This window comes from Vidua chalybeata, chromosome 6 (genome assembly GCF_026979565.1).
Source record: "Vidua chalybeata isolate OUT-0048 chromosome 6, bVidCha1 merged haplotype, whole genome shotgun sequence".
NCBI classification, from domain to species: domain Eukaryota; kingdom Metazoa; phylum Chordata; class Aves; order Passeriformes; family Viduidae; genus Vidua; species Vidua chalybeata.
Genome location: NC_071535.1, coordinates 56,291,039 through 56,306,563, shown reverse-complemented (window position 1 = coordinate 56,306,563; position 15,525 = coordinate 56,291,039). Strand labels below are relative to the sequence as shown.

General features: G+C 54.5%; 2 protein-coding genes across 7 annotated transcripts; one reads left to right on the top strand and one right to left on the bottom strand.

Annotated features, from left to right (window-relative positions):
• Positions 1–1,197: 1,197 nt before the first annotated feature.
• BET1L (Bet1 golgi vesicular membrane trafficking protein like) lies at positions 1,198–3,262 on the bottom strand. Of its 4 annotated transcripts, XM_053944502.1 has the most exons (4): positions 3,194–3,262; positions 2,430–2,521; positions 1,693–1,749; positions 1,198–1,467 (listed from the first exon to the last, which is right to left on the bottom strand). In XM_053944502.1, the coding sequence occupies exons 1-4, from the start codon at positions 3,210–3,212 to the stop codon at positions 1,300–1,302; spliced, it is 336 nt and encodes a 111-aa protein (XP_053800477.1). In that variant the 5' UTR covers positions 3,213–3,262; the 3' UTR covers positions 1,198–1,299. The 4 variants fall into 4 exon arrangements, with proteins under 4 accessions (XP_053800477.1, XP_053800476.1, XP_053800475.1 ...); XM_053944501.1 differs by having other exon boundaries at positions 1,198–1,749; XM_053944500.1 differs by lacking the exon at positions 3,194–3,262 and having other exon boundaries at positions 2,430–2,893.
• On the top strand, positions 2,670–15,237 carry RIC8A (RIC8 guanine nucleotide exchange factor A). 3 transcript variants are annotated; one of them, XM_053944494.1, is made up of 11 exons: positions 2,670–2,751; positions 4,815–4,988; positions 7,069–7,116; positions 9,154–9,768; positions 10,108–10,202; positions 10,981–11,131; positions 11,739–11,834; positions 11,984–12,128; positions 12,489–12,633; positions 13,307–13,426; positions 14,168–15,237. In XM_053944494.1, the coding sequence occupies exons 2-11, from the start codon at positions 4,905–4,907 to the stop codon at positions 14,286–14,288; spliced, it is 1,620 nt and encodes a 539-aa protein (XP_053800469.1). In that variant the 5' UTR covers positions 2,670–2,751; positions 4,815–4,904; the 3' UTR covers positions 14,289–15,237. The 3 variants fall into 3 exon arrangements, with proteins under 3 accessions (XP_053800469.1, XP_053800468.1, XP_053800470.1); XM_053944493.1 differs by lacking the exon at positions 2,670–2,751 and adding an exon at positions 3,295–3,380; XM_053944495.1 differs by lacking the exon at positions 2,670–2,751 and adding an exon at positions 3,722–4,367.
• The last annotated feature ends 288 nt before the right edge of the window (positions 15,238–15,525 follow it).

Sequence of the window (15,525 nt, the reverse complement as noted above, 5' to 3'; positions counted from 1 at the left end):
CTGCTCCAGGAATCTCAGGCCATTGATTCTTCCCAAGGGAAAGAGCCCAGAGCTGCCACGTTGCACTAGGAAAGCAGGAAGAGCCAGAGGAAGTTCCTGCTGCCTCCTTTGTCCTTGCCTTTCCTGCACGTTTTTTCCCAAATGTGGAAAAGAGCACACCTAATCCAGCCAGGGTGTGTTTTGTGAGCAGTTTGGTACATGGGACATTCCCTTCATAGCTGTGGACCCGAGTTAGCCCAAGGGCAAAGGAACACCCAGCCATCCATCCATGAAGAGGGTTTGCTGGAGAGTCTTAATCAGAGGAGGAGGAATGGCTGAGCCCTGGCTGTTACAGGAAGAGAGAAGCAAATAAGCAAACACATCCCCCCAGGCAAGGCAGGGGTTCTTTTTGTACCTTCTAAATGCATAAACAAATCAGCAAATCCCTCCTTGATTCCCCCCCCCACTCCCAACAGCACCTGGGGGGAGTTCCACCTCACTTTATTGGCACAACATCTCCCCAATGTGCTCTAAAACCAGGATTATATAACCACAATTAAGTGGACCTTCTGCCACCAGATTTCTTTACTCTGATTTAGTAAATTAATTTGCACATGTGTGGGAAGGTTCTGGAAGGTTCCACACAAGTGCAAATCCATGTGGTTGTGGACTGTGGCCCTCCCTTCCCACAGGGTCCAGCCCGGTTTGCCCACAGGGATGATAAAGACAACCAAGCCAGGATGTAATGAAAGCCCTGCTCCCCTGCACCTCTTCCCTGCTACAATGTGAGAGCATCCAGGCCCAGATCCATTGCTAATTCCACCCCAATTAGCAATGCACAGGTTTCCTTTCACAGGTTTCCTTTCAGCCCAGGGACGTGGCCTGCAAGTCCCAGGGAAATGGAGAGTGGCCACACGGAATGTAAGTCACACATTGGTACTCCCAAATCCCTTAAGTCAGCATCCTAAATCCTACAGCTTGCAAAGCGCAGCTGGGTTATGGAGTACCCACAAGTCCCTGGATTTTAGTTCCTGGTTTTCATTGAGGGAGGCGATGTTAGAAACAGCCCATGGGATGTGGACAAGGCAGGAGGTCTCGACCATGGTCAGAGCCATGACCCCAAAATCCCGATAGACATGAAGATCCCTTTGGAGCCAAACTTGTTTTGGAAGAGCTGTCTGGGCCCAGCCAGAGCGATGACGAGCTGGAAGGAGGAAAAGTCACTGGGAAGGTGGAGGTGTGGCTGGAGGCTCCTCTGGAAAACGTGTGGACAGGTCTGTGGATGGTGGGGTCTGGCCTGTGCCACCTCCCAGCCCGGGCTCAGGTCCCTGCCCGGGACACCAGGTAGTAGAGGATGAAGAAGATGAGGATGAGCGCCACGGACACGGCGAGGAGCAGCCGGCGGTTGTCGCGGCCGGAGCGCGCCATGCCGGAGAAGCGCTTCACGCTGCCCGTCAGCAGCCCTGTCACGCTCAGGAAATCCGAGTCCTGGCAGGAAAAGACACCTTGGAGGCGTTGCAGAATCACGGAACTTCCCGAGTTGGAGGGACTCACAAGGATGAGCCAGTCCAGCTTCAAAGCCCTGCACAGGACACCCCAACAATCCTGGTGCTGATTTAGGGCTTCTCCCTTAAGCGCTTTTGCTGTCCCACCTCTCATCCCAATTCCCTGATTTGCACAGAAAGCCCGGTGTCCCGTTTGCCAGGTCCTTACCATGCCATCCAGGTAGCGGTTCTGTTCCTCAGCATCCTTGTCAATATCCAGAGCCAGCTGCAGGGCAAGGCAGGAAATGGCCATTAATGAGCTTTTAATGTCCAGAGGACCTCTAAAATCTGAAATGCAAATTATTAAAACAAGCTGCTGCTTTCCCAGCTGCAACAGACACACAGGGGCTTGTCTGGTGCAGGAACAAGGAAAATGGCATTTCCCTGTCAGGCAGGTGAACTTTTCCAGCTCTGAAAATAAAGCCTGGTTGTCTAAATCTGCCAGCTAGAGAGGGGAGTTTAAACCCTGGGACACAATGGCAGGAATTCAGCCTGCCCTTTTACACAGTGAGTCATCGACTTCTTTCATGGTTTGTACTACACTTTTAATAATAATTTAGAGCTTAAAGCTCTAAATCAAAGTGTTTGATGTTAATAGGAGCAAACCAGCTTTAAGAACAGTTACACAGAGACACAGGTATTTTCCAAAATTAATCTACCTGCCTTTTTTCCATTAATTTTTCCCCAAGGAGGTGAGCTTAGCAACACCTGTGTTCAGGTTGGACAGGGCTTGGAGCAACCTGGTCTAGTACAAAGTGTCCCTGCCCATGGGAAGGGGTGGGACTGGATGAGCCTTAAGATCCTGTCCAACCCAAACCTTTCCATGGCTCTGTGATCCCCTGCAGGACTCCCAGGTAATCAGAGCCTGTCCTTCACCTCAACACCTGCTGTGACCTCGGCACTCACCGACTTCAGCCTGGTGACCTTGCTGGCCAAGCTGTCGGCCATCCGCTTGTTCTCCACATCCAGCAGGTCCTCCATGGCGCTCGGACTCTGCCCTGGGGAGAAGAACGAGGAGCACACATCACCCCTGCCCTGCCACAGCACAGCTCTGTTCCCATCACAGCCCTTCCTCGCATGGTTTGCGCCATGGAACCTTCTGAAAATGTGACCAAAACACCACAGACTTCCCCCAAATAGGCCAGGGCGAGAGCCCAGACTTGCACCCTGAATCGCCACCACAGCCCAGCAGCAGCTGTGGCGGTTCCATGGCCAGTGACATGCAGGGGTGAGATTTGGGTGAAACCCGGCAAATCCGGGGCCCTTTGCCCCTCGGCCGTGTTGGGGTCTCTCGGCATTGCCCCCCATTGTGGGGCAGCTGGGGTCCGGGGGGGATTAGGAGTTCCGGGGCAATTAGGGGCTATGGGGGCAGCTGGGGGCTCCAAGGGGTACTTAGGGTTTATGGGGGGCAATAGGGGTTCAAGGGGACAATTAAGGGTTAGAGGAGGCAATTAGGGGTTCGGGGGGGGGCAGCCCAGGACCCCAAAAGGGGCCCAGGTAGGCAATTAGGGCTTACGGGGGGGGTTATTCCCGGGCTATAGAGGAGAAATCGTGGCACTGCAAGAGGCCCCGTGGGGTTCAGTGGGATCGGGAGTTTCTCCTCCCTCTGACCCGCTCCATCTCCTCCTGCCCCCCAAACCTGTCCCTGTCGCTGTCCCTTGTCCCCTCACCTCGGCCCCGCTCCGCCATGGCTGCCCCGGCCCGTCCCGCCCCGCCGGGCGGAGCCGCCACGAAATGTCCGCCCGCTCTTCCTCCTTCTCCTCCTCCTCCTTCCCCCCGGCACCGGGACCCTCGGGCCGCTCGCCCGGGCCGGGGCGGAAGGGCTGGAACTGCCCCCCGAGGGATCCCGGGCCGCAGGTAGGGCCAGCGCCCTGCCCGGGCACAGGGGCGGGACTGGGGGCTGGGGGAGAAAACTGCGCCTTGGGGACAAAAAACGAGGGGGGTTGGGGACAAATATAGGGCTTTGGGGACAAGAATAGGGGTCTGGGGACGAAAAGAAGTTTTGGGGAAATAATTAGGGGTTTTGGGGGTGGGGAAATAGAGGTTTAGGGGAAAAAAATAGGAGCTTGGGATAAAATAGAGGTTTGGGGGGAAAATAGGGGCTTGGGACAAAAATAGAGGTTTGGGGGGGAAGGTAGGGGTTTAGGGACATAAACAGGGTTATGGGGACAAAAAAGGGGGTTTGTAATTTACCCAAATGGTGGAGGAAAGAGTTGGCAGTGTGAGGAGACAGAAGGAGTATGGAAGTGGGGATATGCCCAATGATCTATTGGTTAATGTCATCCCTCCAAAAGCAGAGGTGGATCGCCTCCATCCCAGCCCCTGCGCATAGGGATGCTGTGTCCCTGCCCCGGGCCAGCCCAGCCTCCTGTCTCCGCATCTTTCTGCCTTCCAAAATGCAGGATCTGCCTCTTTTGGTCCCCCCAAGAAGCCCCTCCGGGGCTGCTTGGGCAGGAGGGGAGAGCCTGTGTGATTCCCAAACTCTGGGGGCCCTGGGATCCCAGTTTGTTGAGGTTGGTGTGACCATGAGGATGATGCTCAGCCTCATCCTCATGGCAACACGGAAGCCGAACACATGTCCGAGCTCAGATCTGCTGGATCTCCCCCCACTGCGAATCATGTCCCAACACCGTGGGCTCGTGTGGCTCCGTGAGCCGCTAATCCGGTGCCGTGTCCAAAATAATCCCGCGGTGCTGCGCATCTGTTCGCTGGCAGTGTCGGCAGGGACATCCTCTCCCGGGGGTGGCCGGCTCCGGACGCGCCTTTTGGCTGCGCCTGCAGGGATCGGCCATAATCCAACTCGCCACCAAACCCTCCTGGGTCTGCTTCCCACCACCTGCCAAGGTAGCTCCGCCTGCAGCCGGAGGATGCTCTCCCGCCTGGCTGTCTTGCTGCTCCATCCCTTGTCACTCCACGGCAATGTTTCTTGTTTTATTTGTTATTTTCCCCCCTGTGCGGCAGCAGAAATCAGGGCAGGCGGGGAGGAGGAGGAGGAGGAGGCAGGGAGCTATTTCAGGGAGCTGCTGTTATCTGCTCCACGTTAATCTCCAGCTGGTAGGGGGAAGGTTTTCCCTGAGTGCTTTCCTGGGAGGGCATACATTAAACATTGAAAAGCAAAGTGAGGAAGAAGAGGATTAGCAGGAGAGAGAGAGGAAGCTGCTGGCTTTGCTCGGGTTATCCATCTGCTCCACTTTTATGGATGCAGCAGTGTGAGCAATATCACTTGGGATTTTTTTGTGTTGCGTTTTTTCCCTCCTTGTTCTCTCCACCCCTTTCTCTCTTCCCTCTCAGAGGTCTGTGTGCCGAGCTGCTTTTCCATCACCCTGGAAATCCCCTTGCTCCTCTTCCTCTGGGCTGTGCCGTAGCTGAGCTGTTGGGATAATGGAGCTCCAGGCTGTGGTATCCACGCTGGAAAGTGGGGAGCAGGACACGGTTCTCAAGGTGCTCCAGGTCTACAACCGAGAGGTGAGTGAGCATCATCAACGCTTCCCTCATCTCAGGGACTCCTAAAAAAATTATTATCCAGATCCCAAGTAAAGCCTGGCCAGGAAATAAGAGTCAGGGTGAGGACTGAGTAGGAGGAGCAGTTTTGGAGGTGCTGAGAGAGTCCAGGGAGGAGCTGCAGGTGAAATGATGTTGGGATTTGCAAGTCAAAAGATGATTGGAGGTGACTGCTGGGATCTCGTATGGGCACGGCTCTGAAAGCAGTAAATAATGAATGTAGAATATCAAACCCCAACGATCTGGAAGCAGAGATGGGAGTGTTTCTAGCCTTAAAGTAGGAAAAGATTATCCATGGTGGTAAATCTCTGCTTGGAGAAAGGAGACTGAGGGGAGACCTCAGCCGTTTACAGCTTCCTCCTGCGGGGCAGCAGAGGGGCAGCTCCAGTGTCTGCTCTCTGACCAGTGACAGGACCCAAGGGAGCAGCTCTTGAGGTTTAGGTTGGATATTAGGAAAAGGTTCTTCCCCCAGAGGGTGGTTGGCACTTAACAGGCTCCCCAGGGAATGGGCACAGCCCCAGTGCTGCCAGAACTCCAGGAGCGTTTGGACAGCGCTCTCAGACACAGAGTGGGATTGTTGTGGTGTCTGGGCAGAGCCAGGAGCTGGACTGAATGGATCATGTGGGTTCCTTCCAGCTCAGGATATTCTATGGCTCTGTGAAATCCAGACTCTAGTTGTCAGAGAAACTCGGAGGTTTCCCCTGAGAGGGGCTGGCCCTGTGGATCACTCTGACTCACTCTGCACCAGGCTGGAGTAGGTGGAAGCCAGCAGGGAAAACCTGAGGAATATTTTGCAAGAGTGTGTGTGAGAGAGAGAGTGTGTGGAACTATTCCTAACAGTCAGATTTGGAATGGGGAGATATTGGCCAAGAAGGAGCAGGTATCTGTTAAGGACAGCACTGGGGATTAACATCACCAGCAGCAGGTGCAAACAGTGCCCCCAAAACCACGATATTTCCTGTTGGATTCCCCCAGCTGGGTCCTTCCTGGGGTATCAAGCCTAGGGAGCTGCAGCCACAGGGTTTGCTGGCCTGTCTGGAGGAAATGGAGCAGTCAAAGAGGATTATGAAACTGCAGATAAACCTGGCACAGCCTGGCATTGCTTCTGCTGCAAGACTGATGGTTCTGTATGCTTTTTCTATGGATTTGTTTTAATTCACTATTGTGCACGCAGTTTTTGCTTGCTGGGTTTATACTACAGCTAAAGCAAAACCCCAGGTGTGGCCAAAATATCCCCGAATGGGATTACAGCCTGAAAAGAGGATGTGCTGAGGGAAGAACAAGCAGCCTGCCTGTGGAACACGGCGGTGCCAGGACTGAGCCATCAGCTCCTGGTAGTGTGGATGGATCAGCTGCACACACATAATCAGTGTTTTATGGATTTTAAACGTTTTTGTTCTCCAAGCTGGGATCAAACACTTTCTTGTTATGAACAAGGATTGCCTCAGTCACTGGGAGGTGCTGCTTCTCCCCAGGCACCTGTGATCTCCAGTTCCATGGGAGCAGGTTTGGTCAGGAAAGAGACTGTCAGTGAAGAACAAACAAAATAGCAAGAGAAACATAATGAATGGAGATCAGGAGTGTTTGTTAGCATGGGGACAGGATGGAGTGTGGGGATCAAGTCCCTTGTGTTTAAAGAACGACCTGGATAACCACGAGGATCCATTCCCATGTACCAAGGAGACAAGACTTCTTTTGGTCAGGAAAAGGAATAATAAATATCAAGGGGAGATGTGTAGGCACAGCTCAGTGGTATCACTGAGCAGGGGAATTACCGGCTCTTATAGGATATTGGGATTGGGATGAATACCCACTGTGCTGCTGCAGTATTTAAACTAAATCCATCTGTCAGCTGGCCTGTGGCATTCCACTGGTGCTGTGGACCCACGGGTGATGCCCATAATGTGGGGGGGACTGTCAGGAGATGGTGTGTTTGCTGTTGCAGCATGTTTTGGACCCGCTGCTTTCCAGCTGAATGGCTCTGCTCTGGTCTCATGGAGTTTTAACCAATTCCTCTTTCTGATTGATTTTGTTTTTCCCACAGAAATCTCAGTGCTTCATCTTCGAGGATGAGGAGCGGGAAGAGAGGAAGGTAGGCACATGCTACTTGCTTTCCTCCTCTGGTCAGTGTGTAAATCTGCTGCTCTGTACTCATGTCCAGCTGGGCTTGGCAAGCAGTCCCACAGGAGAAGAACTGAAAGTTTTCCATTAACTTGGTTAGGGAATTGTGTGCTTGGAGTGTCTGGCTTTGTTTTTTCCATCAGTATTTGGTGGTTTTGGATAAAGATTGGCATCTATCTGCCACTAGCAATGGTTCCATGATCCATATAGTCCCAGTCATGGATGTGATCTCTGGTGCCTCTGGACAGGGATCACAGCAGTGCTGGCTCCGGGGGAGGGTGAGGGGCTCTGCTGGGAGCCAGCAGTGGGATTTGCCAGGAGCTGTGTATTAGCAAATCCTTTGAACTGGTATAATCTGGCACTTGGAGGGAAAGAACACTCTGCCTGCTCATTCCTGCTCCTGCCTGGCTGTTCTGCCATAAGAATGACTGTTTTCCCTGGGTTATTTTCCAGCTGGCTCAGTTCTGTGGTCAGTTCACTGGTGGGTGGTGCCAATGCCTGTGTTAGCACAGCAAGTGCAAGCCAGGTGACCTGGGTGGAGAGTTGGACCTCCTTTGGCTGTGCCAGGGGCAGCTGCTGCCACATGGAACATTCCAGGCACAGCCTGAAACGTGGGACTGGATCTGATGAGATCTGAGCTCTTTGCCTTGTAGTGACCCGCTGTGTGAGCTGGGACAGTCACACAGGACACGGCTTCAGGCACAGCGTCCCACTTTTGGGATGTATGCCATGAAATATGAGATGAACATCACTGCTACTTCCTGGTGCTTGGCTGTTCAGATGGTTCAGCTTCAGGCACACACTCTGAGATCTCTTTCCCCTGAGCCAGCCTGAGGCTTTGGTTGCTGGGACTGTATCTAAAACTCTGTCTTCCTGTGATGTAGGAGAAGAGGAACAGCTGTACTTCATCATTTCCCCAGGATGTGAGTTTGGGGCACACCATGAACCTCTGAAGTTCAGTTTTTCTTCATTCCTTCCCTCAGTAATTTCATTTCACCAGGGGAGAGTGAGGTTGGATATCAGGAGGAATTTCTTCATGGAAAGGGTGGTCAGGACTTGGAAGGGGCTGCCTAAGGAGGTGGTACAGCCATCATCTATCTCTGGAGGTATTCAAGAAATGACTGTTCCATGCTCAGGTGCTGATTGGTCACAGGTTGGACTTGATGGTCTTGGAGGTCTTTTCCAAGCTGGATGATTATGATTAATGACTAATGATTATGATTAATGATTCCAACCTTAATGATTCTCTGATTATTTTGAAGTGTAATCAATGAGGCTGTTAAGCCAGTTACAAACCTCATTTTTTGGGTTCTTTCACTCTTGTAACATCACAGAAAGACCCGTGCTCTGAGCTGTGTTGTGTTTGAGGTCTTGTGGGCTCCCCCAGCAGTGTGTGTGGGTTACTGGTGTGATGAGAAGTGTTGCCACACGTGGTTCAGCCTTGAGCTGCCCGTGTCTCTGAGGCCTTATCTGTGCTCTCGTGCTGCTCCGTGACTCACCGTTCCCCGTGAGCTTTGCAGCCCCTGTGAATTGTGTTAGTGGGGCTCTGCCAGTCTGTACCCATGGAAGATCTGGGCCAGTAGGTCTCCAGACAGCACTGAAATTAAGGAGATGCTGCTTATTTGAATCTCCTGAGGTCTCTTCACCTTTTTTCCCATCAGGCATCAGGTGCTCTCCTCACCTCCCTTGGGTCCTGTGTCCCTCCCTTGTGCAGTGGGCAGGTCAGCCCTGTCAGTCTGAACCATCCTTGCCAGGGCAGAGCTACAACAGTGACCTGTTTGTGCTCTCCCTTTGCACCCAGCACCCTCTGCAAGACATTTTTTCCTGGTTGTTCTTGCCCAAACTGGCCAGGATCAATGCCAGAGCCAAGCACTTCCTGAGTACTGCCAAGTGCACACTCGAGCAGGCCCAGGTGACACTGCTGTGGTCCAGGGCAGAGTGTGCCAGGGCCGTAGGGAGCCCTGGGAAGTGTCAGTATCCAAGGCATTGCTTGTTTCCAACTGCACAGAAAATGGCCCAGCTGCTGATCAAGTTCCTGGAGAGGGAGCTGCAGCCATCCTGCCAAGTCACCTGCCTGGAGAGCATCCGCATCCTGTCCCGGGACAAGCACTGCCTCGACCCTTTCACCACCAAGGAAGGCCTGAAGACCCTCTCCAGGCACGCTGGCATCGATTACTCTGAGGAGCTCATCCGGGAGGTGCCAGACTTGGATGTAATCCTGGAATCCCTGAAATGCCTATGCAACATTGTGTTCAGCAGCGCCATGGCGCAGGAGCTGACGGCAGAGGGGCGGCTGGTGGTGGGGCTGGCCCGGCGCATCAAGCTCTACAACGAGCGGAGTCTTCCTCATGACATCAAGTTCTTCGACCTGCGCCTGCTGTTCCTGCTGACAGCCCTCAGGGTGGACATCCGGCAGCAGCTCGCCCAGGAGCTCCGGGGAATCAGCCTCATGACAGACACCCTGGAGCTGACCCTCGGGGTCAAGTGGTTGGACCCCTACGAAGTTGCCACCGAGGAGGGACTTCTCCCACCTTTGCCTCGGCAGGAGACGGAGCGAGCCATGGAGATCCTCAAAGTGCTCTTCAACATCACCTTTGATTCCAGCAAGAGGGAGGTGGACGAGGTGAGCTCTTGGGCTCGTGGCATTCATGCGTCTCTGGGCTCTGGCTTTGCAGGTTGTCTCTTCCCTTGCATTTTCTCGTGTCCCAGACTGGTCTTTGTGCACCGTCAGGGTGGTGAGGGACTCAGGTATCTTTAGGACACTGCCTCTGTCCAGTGCAGTATTATCCCTTACTTTGCCTGTGCTTTTAACATTCCCAAATGGAGAATTGAGGGTCTGCTTTCCCTGGAACACCCTGCAGTCCATGATCAGGCTGCTGGATTGGGGAATGGGCTGCAGGCTCTGGGATGTGTGGGATCCCCTTTGCTGATTGAGATGTTCCTTTTTCCATGTTGGGGCCAGGAAGATGCTGCTTTGTACAGGCACTTGGGTGCCCTGCTGCGCCACTGCCTCATGATCTCTGCCGACGGCGAGGACCGCACCGAGGAGTTCCACAGGTCTGTGTTGGGAAGAGCTTTGCCAGCTCCCCCAGGCACATCCTGCAGGACCTTGGGCAATTGGGAGGGACCTTGCTGACCAGCAGCTTTTGGGTTTAGCCTAGGGATCCCTCATGCTGCTGGAGCTCAGAAACAGGCTTACCTGCCCTGGGAATGCCATATGGGAGTGCCATGGCCTCCTGACCCCTGAGATCTTGTTTCATGTTCTGTGTTAGGCTGTCCCAATGGTGACATCCACCTCAGTGGGCAACTGGCCAGGGAAGAAGTGTACTGCTTTAAAACGTCCATGAGGTGGCCTTAATTAGTCTTAAGCCATGCTGAGAAATTGGCTGTGTCATGTTGCCAAGCATTATTGGTGCAGGGGTTTCAGCTTGGAGCAGGTGACACCACCTTGTCCCCAGGAATACATAATTGATGGGATCCCAAGCAGTGCTGGCATGGAACATCAGGGTTAGGAGTGACAAAGGAGGCTCCAGAGGCAGACCTCGGACCACCCAGATTGGATGACCTGCTTGGCTCTGTGTCGAGATCTGTGGGTTCTCAGATGTCACTAAAGTATCTTTGGACTCTCAGCATATAGTTAGCTGCCCAAAAAGCATCTTAAGTTATTCCCTTTCAGTGGTGTGAGGAGCTTGAGATGCTCCAGGAAAACTTGGATTGCTGGGTTCTCACACTCCTGCAAGTTAATGACGGGCCTTCATTTCTGCAGAGCTGAAGGACTTCTGTGAGCAAAGCTCCATCACTGTGTCTTCACTTCTCTTCTCTTTCACCCGTGCAGCCACACAGTCAACCTGCTGGGCAACCTGCCCCTGAAGTGTCTGGATGTGCTCCTGACTCCCAAAGTGCGGCCGGGCTCGCTGGAGTACATGGGCGTCAACATGGATGCGGTCAGCATCCTCCTGGACTTCCTGGAGCGGCGCCTGGACAGGGTGAGTGGTGGGGCTGCTTCTTCCCATGGGTCCAGGGCACCTTTCCCTCAGCCTGGAAGAGCCTGGTGGGAGCAGCACGCCTGGTTTGAAGTTAGCCCTTTGTGGGAAGGACAGCTTTTGGCAGAGCTGTAGTTGGTGGGACTAAACCAATATCCCTGAACTGGGAAGGTGACTGCCATTGCTTTGAGGGCTGCAGGCAGTGAGATTGGTGGAACAGAATGGATGATTAGCTGATAATTAACAGGGTTGATTGACAAATCAGCCCTGTTTCACTCAGCAGTGATCCAGTGGGCAGTTCTGGAAACCTGAGTTCCTGTTATTTTTAAGCTGACTACAGTTTTCAGCCTCTGGAGTTGTTCCAAAGAGCCTTCAAATTTTACCACTGCACTTCTTTGCCCTGGATGCCCTGCTCAAATATTTCTGACACTGCCTGTGCCACAGCAAGTGGTGTGGGGAGGAAGGAGGCACTGAATGCCTGTGGCAGAGGTTGGGAAGCTCCATGTCCCTCCATCTCCCTGATGGTCTGTGCTCGTGTTCTCCAGCATGAGTCAGACAAGCTGAGCTCAGCATGACTGACGTGCTGCTCCTTCTGGGGATGTTTCTGCAGGGCCACAAGCTGAAGGAGAGCTTGACCCCTGTGCTGAACCTGCTGACGGAGAGTGCCCGAGTCCACCGGCAGACCAGGAAGTTCCTGAAGGCCAGGGTATGCTGTGCTCAGCGCCACGTTCAGGGGTGCTGCCCTTAGGGGAGGGGAGGCGAGCAGAGCCCTGCTTGTGGCCACCCTCCAGACACCTCTGCTATGGGTGGCTTTGGTACCCACAGTGACCTGTCACCCTCGCCGTGGCCCTGCAGGTGCTGCCGCCGCTGCGGGACGTGCGGAACCGGCCGGAGGTGGGGAATTCCCTGCGGAACAAGCTGGTGAGGCTCATGACGCACATCGACACCGACGTCAAGCACTGCGCCGCCGAGTTCCTGTTCGTGCTCTGCAAGGAGAGCGGTGAGTCCTGGGGGGCTTCCACAGGGAGACCCTGAGATTGGAACCCTCTGCAGGGCTTCTGCCTTCCCTCGGGACAGCCCCGCTGAGTGGGGAAAAGGGGAGAGCTCCAGGAGCTCTGTGGGAAGGAGGTGGTGTCTCTCAGGCCAGCGGTGAGGGACAAGCTGTGCTGGAGGACACCCCAGCACCCTGCACACAGCCTGGCCCACGTTCAACTCCCACGCAGGGGCCTTGCTCCCTGTCAGCACTTCCTTGTCTCCATGGCCTGGAGACATGGCAAAACCATGCTGCTGGGGCTGGTGGGAACACGGGGCTGGAGGCAGGAGGGGAGCACAGGGTGGTCTCTGTCCCTTCTCCTGGCAGTGTCCCGGTTTGTGAAGTACACGGGCTACGGGAACGCCGCGGGGCTGCTGGCAGCACGGGGCCTCATGGCTGGCGGCCGGGAAGAGGGGGAGTACTCGGAGGATGAAGACACGGACACGGAGGAGTACAAAGAGGCAAAGCCCAAGTAAAGAGATCAACTCCCTCTCTAGAAATCCCCTTCTCCCACACCCTTCTCCCACTCCTGATCCTTCTTCATCCCTCTTCATGCACCTGCTGCCATCTCCCTGTTCTGCTCTTCCACCTGCAGTAGGGGTGGAAGTGCCCGTTTTTCCTACCCCTCTCCAGAGCTCAGTGTTACTACACCCAGCGGGTTTTTGGTTCCTCTTTTTCCCTTCCCTCTCTTTCTTTTTCCCTTCCCTCTCTTTTTTTTTTTTTTCTTCCTTTCTCCTTTGTAGTGGGTGGTATCTTGAGGGTGAGGGTTCCCATGCCCACCCATGCATCCCCCACACACTGTTCAGTGTCCCTGCAGGTTGGGTTTGTTGAGATTTTCTCCATTAGCTTTTGTCTCCTGCCTTGAGGAGAGGGAGGAAATGTCATCTGGCCTCATGTACCTCATTTCCAGTGGCACTGTGGCACTGGGAGAAGGGGATGTTAGAGAAAAGGGAGGTGTTTGTAAGGCTGTAGGTGAGAATCCCTAGTAGCACTGTGATGGCACTTGGGGCTCAGGGCACAAGCAGCAGTGACAGCTAGTGCTGCTATGCCATTCCTCTGCTCCATGAGGCTCAGGAGAATTCCAAACAGCCCTTTGTCACCTGCTGTCCCTGCCCTGAGCCCTGGCCTCACTGCTGTCTGTGTAGCATCAACCCTGTGACGGGACGCGTGGAGGAGAAGCTGCCCAACCCCATGGAAGGGATGACGGAGGAGCAGAAGGAGCATGAAGCCATGAAATTGGTCAACATGTTTGACAAGTTGTCCAGGTACTGGGACATGGTGTGTGTCAGGGTTACATCTGTCACAAACCTTCCTTTGGCTGAGTTCCCAAGGCCTGGAGGGATCTGGGAGTGGGAGTGGCAGGGGATATATGGGGCAACTCTTCCCTCAGCATGGCTCCATTATGTGCAAGGGAAGCACTGCCAGCTCCTCCATCTTTGGCATGATGGGGCACTGTGGAATTCCTTGCTGTGCCCGTGCTGTTCCCAAGCTCACCAGCTTTGTCTTGGTGCTTGGGAAGGACAGCAGCCTCTGTCCTGGCAATGCAGCTCAGGGGGAAGCAGCATTTTGTGGAGAGACAGTGGGGACAGATGGCAGCCAGTGCCACCAGCCACTTTTCCTGTTGGAGTGCTTTCTCCAGTTATCTCTGACCCACAGGAGCCCAACTGAGTTCAGGCTTTCAAGAGTAGGAGGGAAGTAAGTCCATCCTATGTAGGAGGGAAAGGAACATGGACACCAGTGTTAGTTTTCCTCTGGGAATCCTGAACCACACAGAAGAGGACTCTAGAAAGGAACCTATTCCAGGGAATAGGATTGTGCTTCCAGGCCATTGCTTCGCCATGCTGGAAGTTTTAGGGCTGGGACCATGCCCACTTCTCAGAAGGGATCTTTAGTGGTGCCAGGGGTGTTCCAGGCCATTTCCCCAAGCTCCACTTTTGCTGCCATATTCCTGGTTTGTTCCCATGCTGTGCTGCACCTCTGCCTTTCCCCTCTCCTCCTGGCTGCAGGGAGAAGGTGATCCAGCCCATGGGCATCACTCCGAGCGGCAACCTGGCACCCATGGAGAACGCCATCCGCAACATCGCCGACGAGCGCTCGTCCTCTGACTCGGACCTGGGGCTGGACTGACCCAGCTCCCGCCCCAGCCATGGAGAGCCGGGCTCCAGCCGCTCTCCCTCGGAACTGGTGCTGCACCCAGGGGCTGGCCCTGCGCCAGGACTCTCCCTGTGGGATCTGGATCCAGCCTGGACCCCTCACAGCCCACCACATGGAACACCTGCCTCCTTCCCAGCTCCATAGCCACCTCTCCTTCCAGAGGTCTCTGTGACCTGGCTCCACCTCGGTCTCTCCTGTCAGCAGCCTTGAGGATTTCACACTCCAAATTGCTTCCAGGACTCTCCAGTAGGATTTTTGGTTTTTAAATATGTGCTGTTTGGGAAGAAGGGTCGGGGGGAGGCTCTTCCTGCCACTTTGTCAGGGTTCAGTGGTCCTCGGGGCCTCCTGTGTGCACGTGGCTGTGTGTGTGCCCGGCCCCAGAGTGGGGGCTGCTCCCCAGGAATGCTGTGGGAAGAGGGGCTGCCAGAGAGGGGTGTGGGCCCCCAGTGGGAGTGGGATCCACAGGGCACGGTGCAGGTGGCTGTATCCATGTCCATGCACACCCAGAATGTGTGGGTGAGCAGAGCAGAGCCGGGGAGGCCTTGGAAGCTTCCAGCATTCCATTGGCCACAGGAGAGAGTGCACGGGCAGCTGCCGGGAACGCTCCGATGTCCCTTCCCTGGCACCGGGCACTGTCCCTGTCACCACCCAGCTGGGTTTGGGCATTCACCTCTCCCCATCTCCCACTTTCCAGACAGAAGGCCAATACCTGTGCTCTGTCCTTGGCTCATCCCTGCTGTCCCCAGGTCGCTGTGTCCCCCAGGGGCTGCTGTCGGGCCTGGTGTAGAATTGTCTTTATTTTTATTGCTGTTTTCTTTGGAAAGAAAATCTTCTCATCTGTCTCATGTAGCCGAGTTCCCAAACCTCCTGTCACGAGTAGGAATGCATAAGTGACGCTAGAATAAAGCCAACCTGATATGTGGGAGTGTGGCAGTGATTCCTCCCAGCAAGGAAATCCCCGTGGCATAGCATCCAGGTGTTTCTGCCCATGTGTCCTTAGGAGCTGGGGGTGTTCCTGAACATGGTCTAGGAGGTGAAGAGCTGGAGGGAAGCTCTGCTTGGTTTTCCAGTTTCCACTGCTGAGGCCCCTCAAGTGCTGTGTCCAGCTCTGGGCCCCTCATGGCAAGGAGGATATTGAGGGGCTGAAGTGTGTCCAAGGGAGGGAGCAGAGCTGGGGAACGATCTGGAGCACAAGGAGCTGAGGGGGCTC

Coding starts and splice junctions, on each gene's coding strand:
- BET1L (XM_053944499.1), bottom strand. CDS start 2,831: ATGGGGGGCAATGCCGAGAGACCCCAACACGGCCGAGGGGCAAAGGGC. Junction 1,750..2,429: donor AGGTCACCAGGCTGAAGTCG/GTGAGTGCCGAG, acceptor CTTGCCCTGCAG/CTGGCTCTGGATATTGACAA.
- RIC8A (XM_053944494.1), top strand. CDS start 4,905: ATGGAGCTCCAGGCTGTGGTATCCACGCTGGAAAGTGGGGAGCAGGAC. Junction 11,835..11,983: donor GGAAGTTCCTGAAGGCCAGG/GTATGCTGTGCT, acceptor GTGGCCCTGCAG/GTGCTGCCGCCGCTGCGGGA. Junction 13,427..14,167: donor ATGTTTGACAAGTTGTCCAG/GTACTGGGACAT, acceptor TCCTGGCTGCAG/GGAGAAGGTGATCCAGCCCA.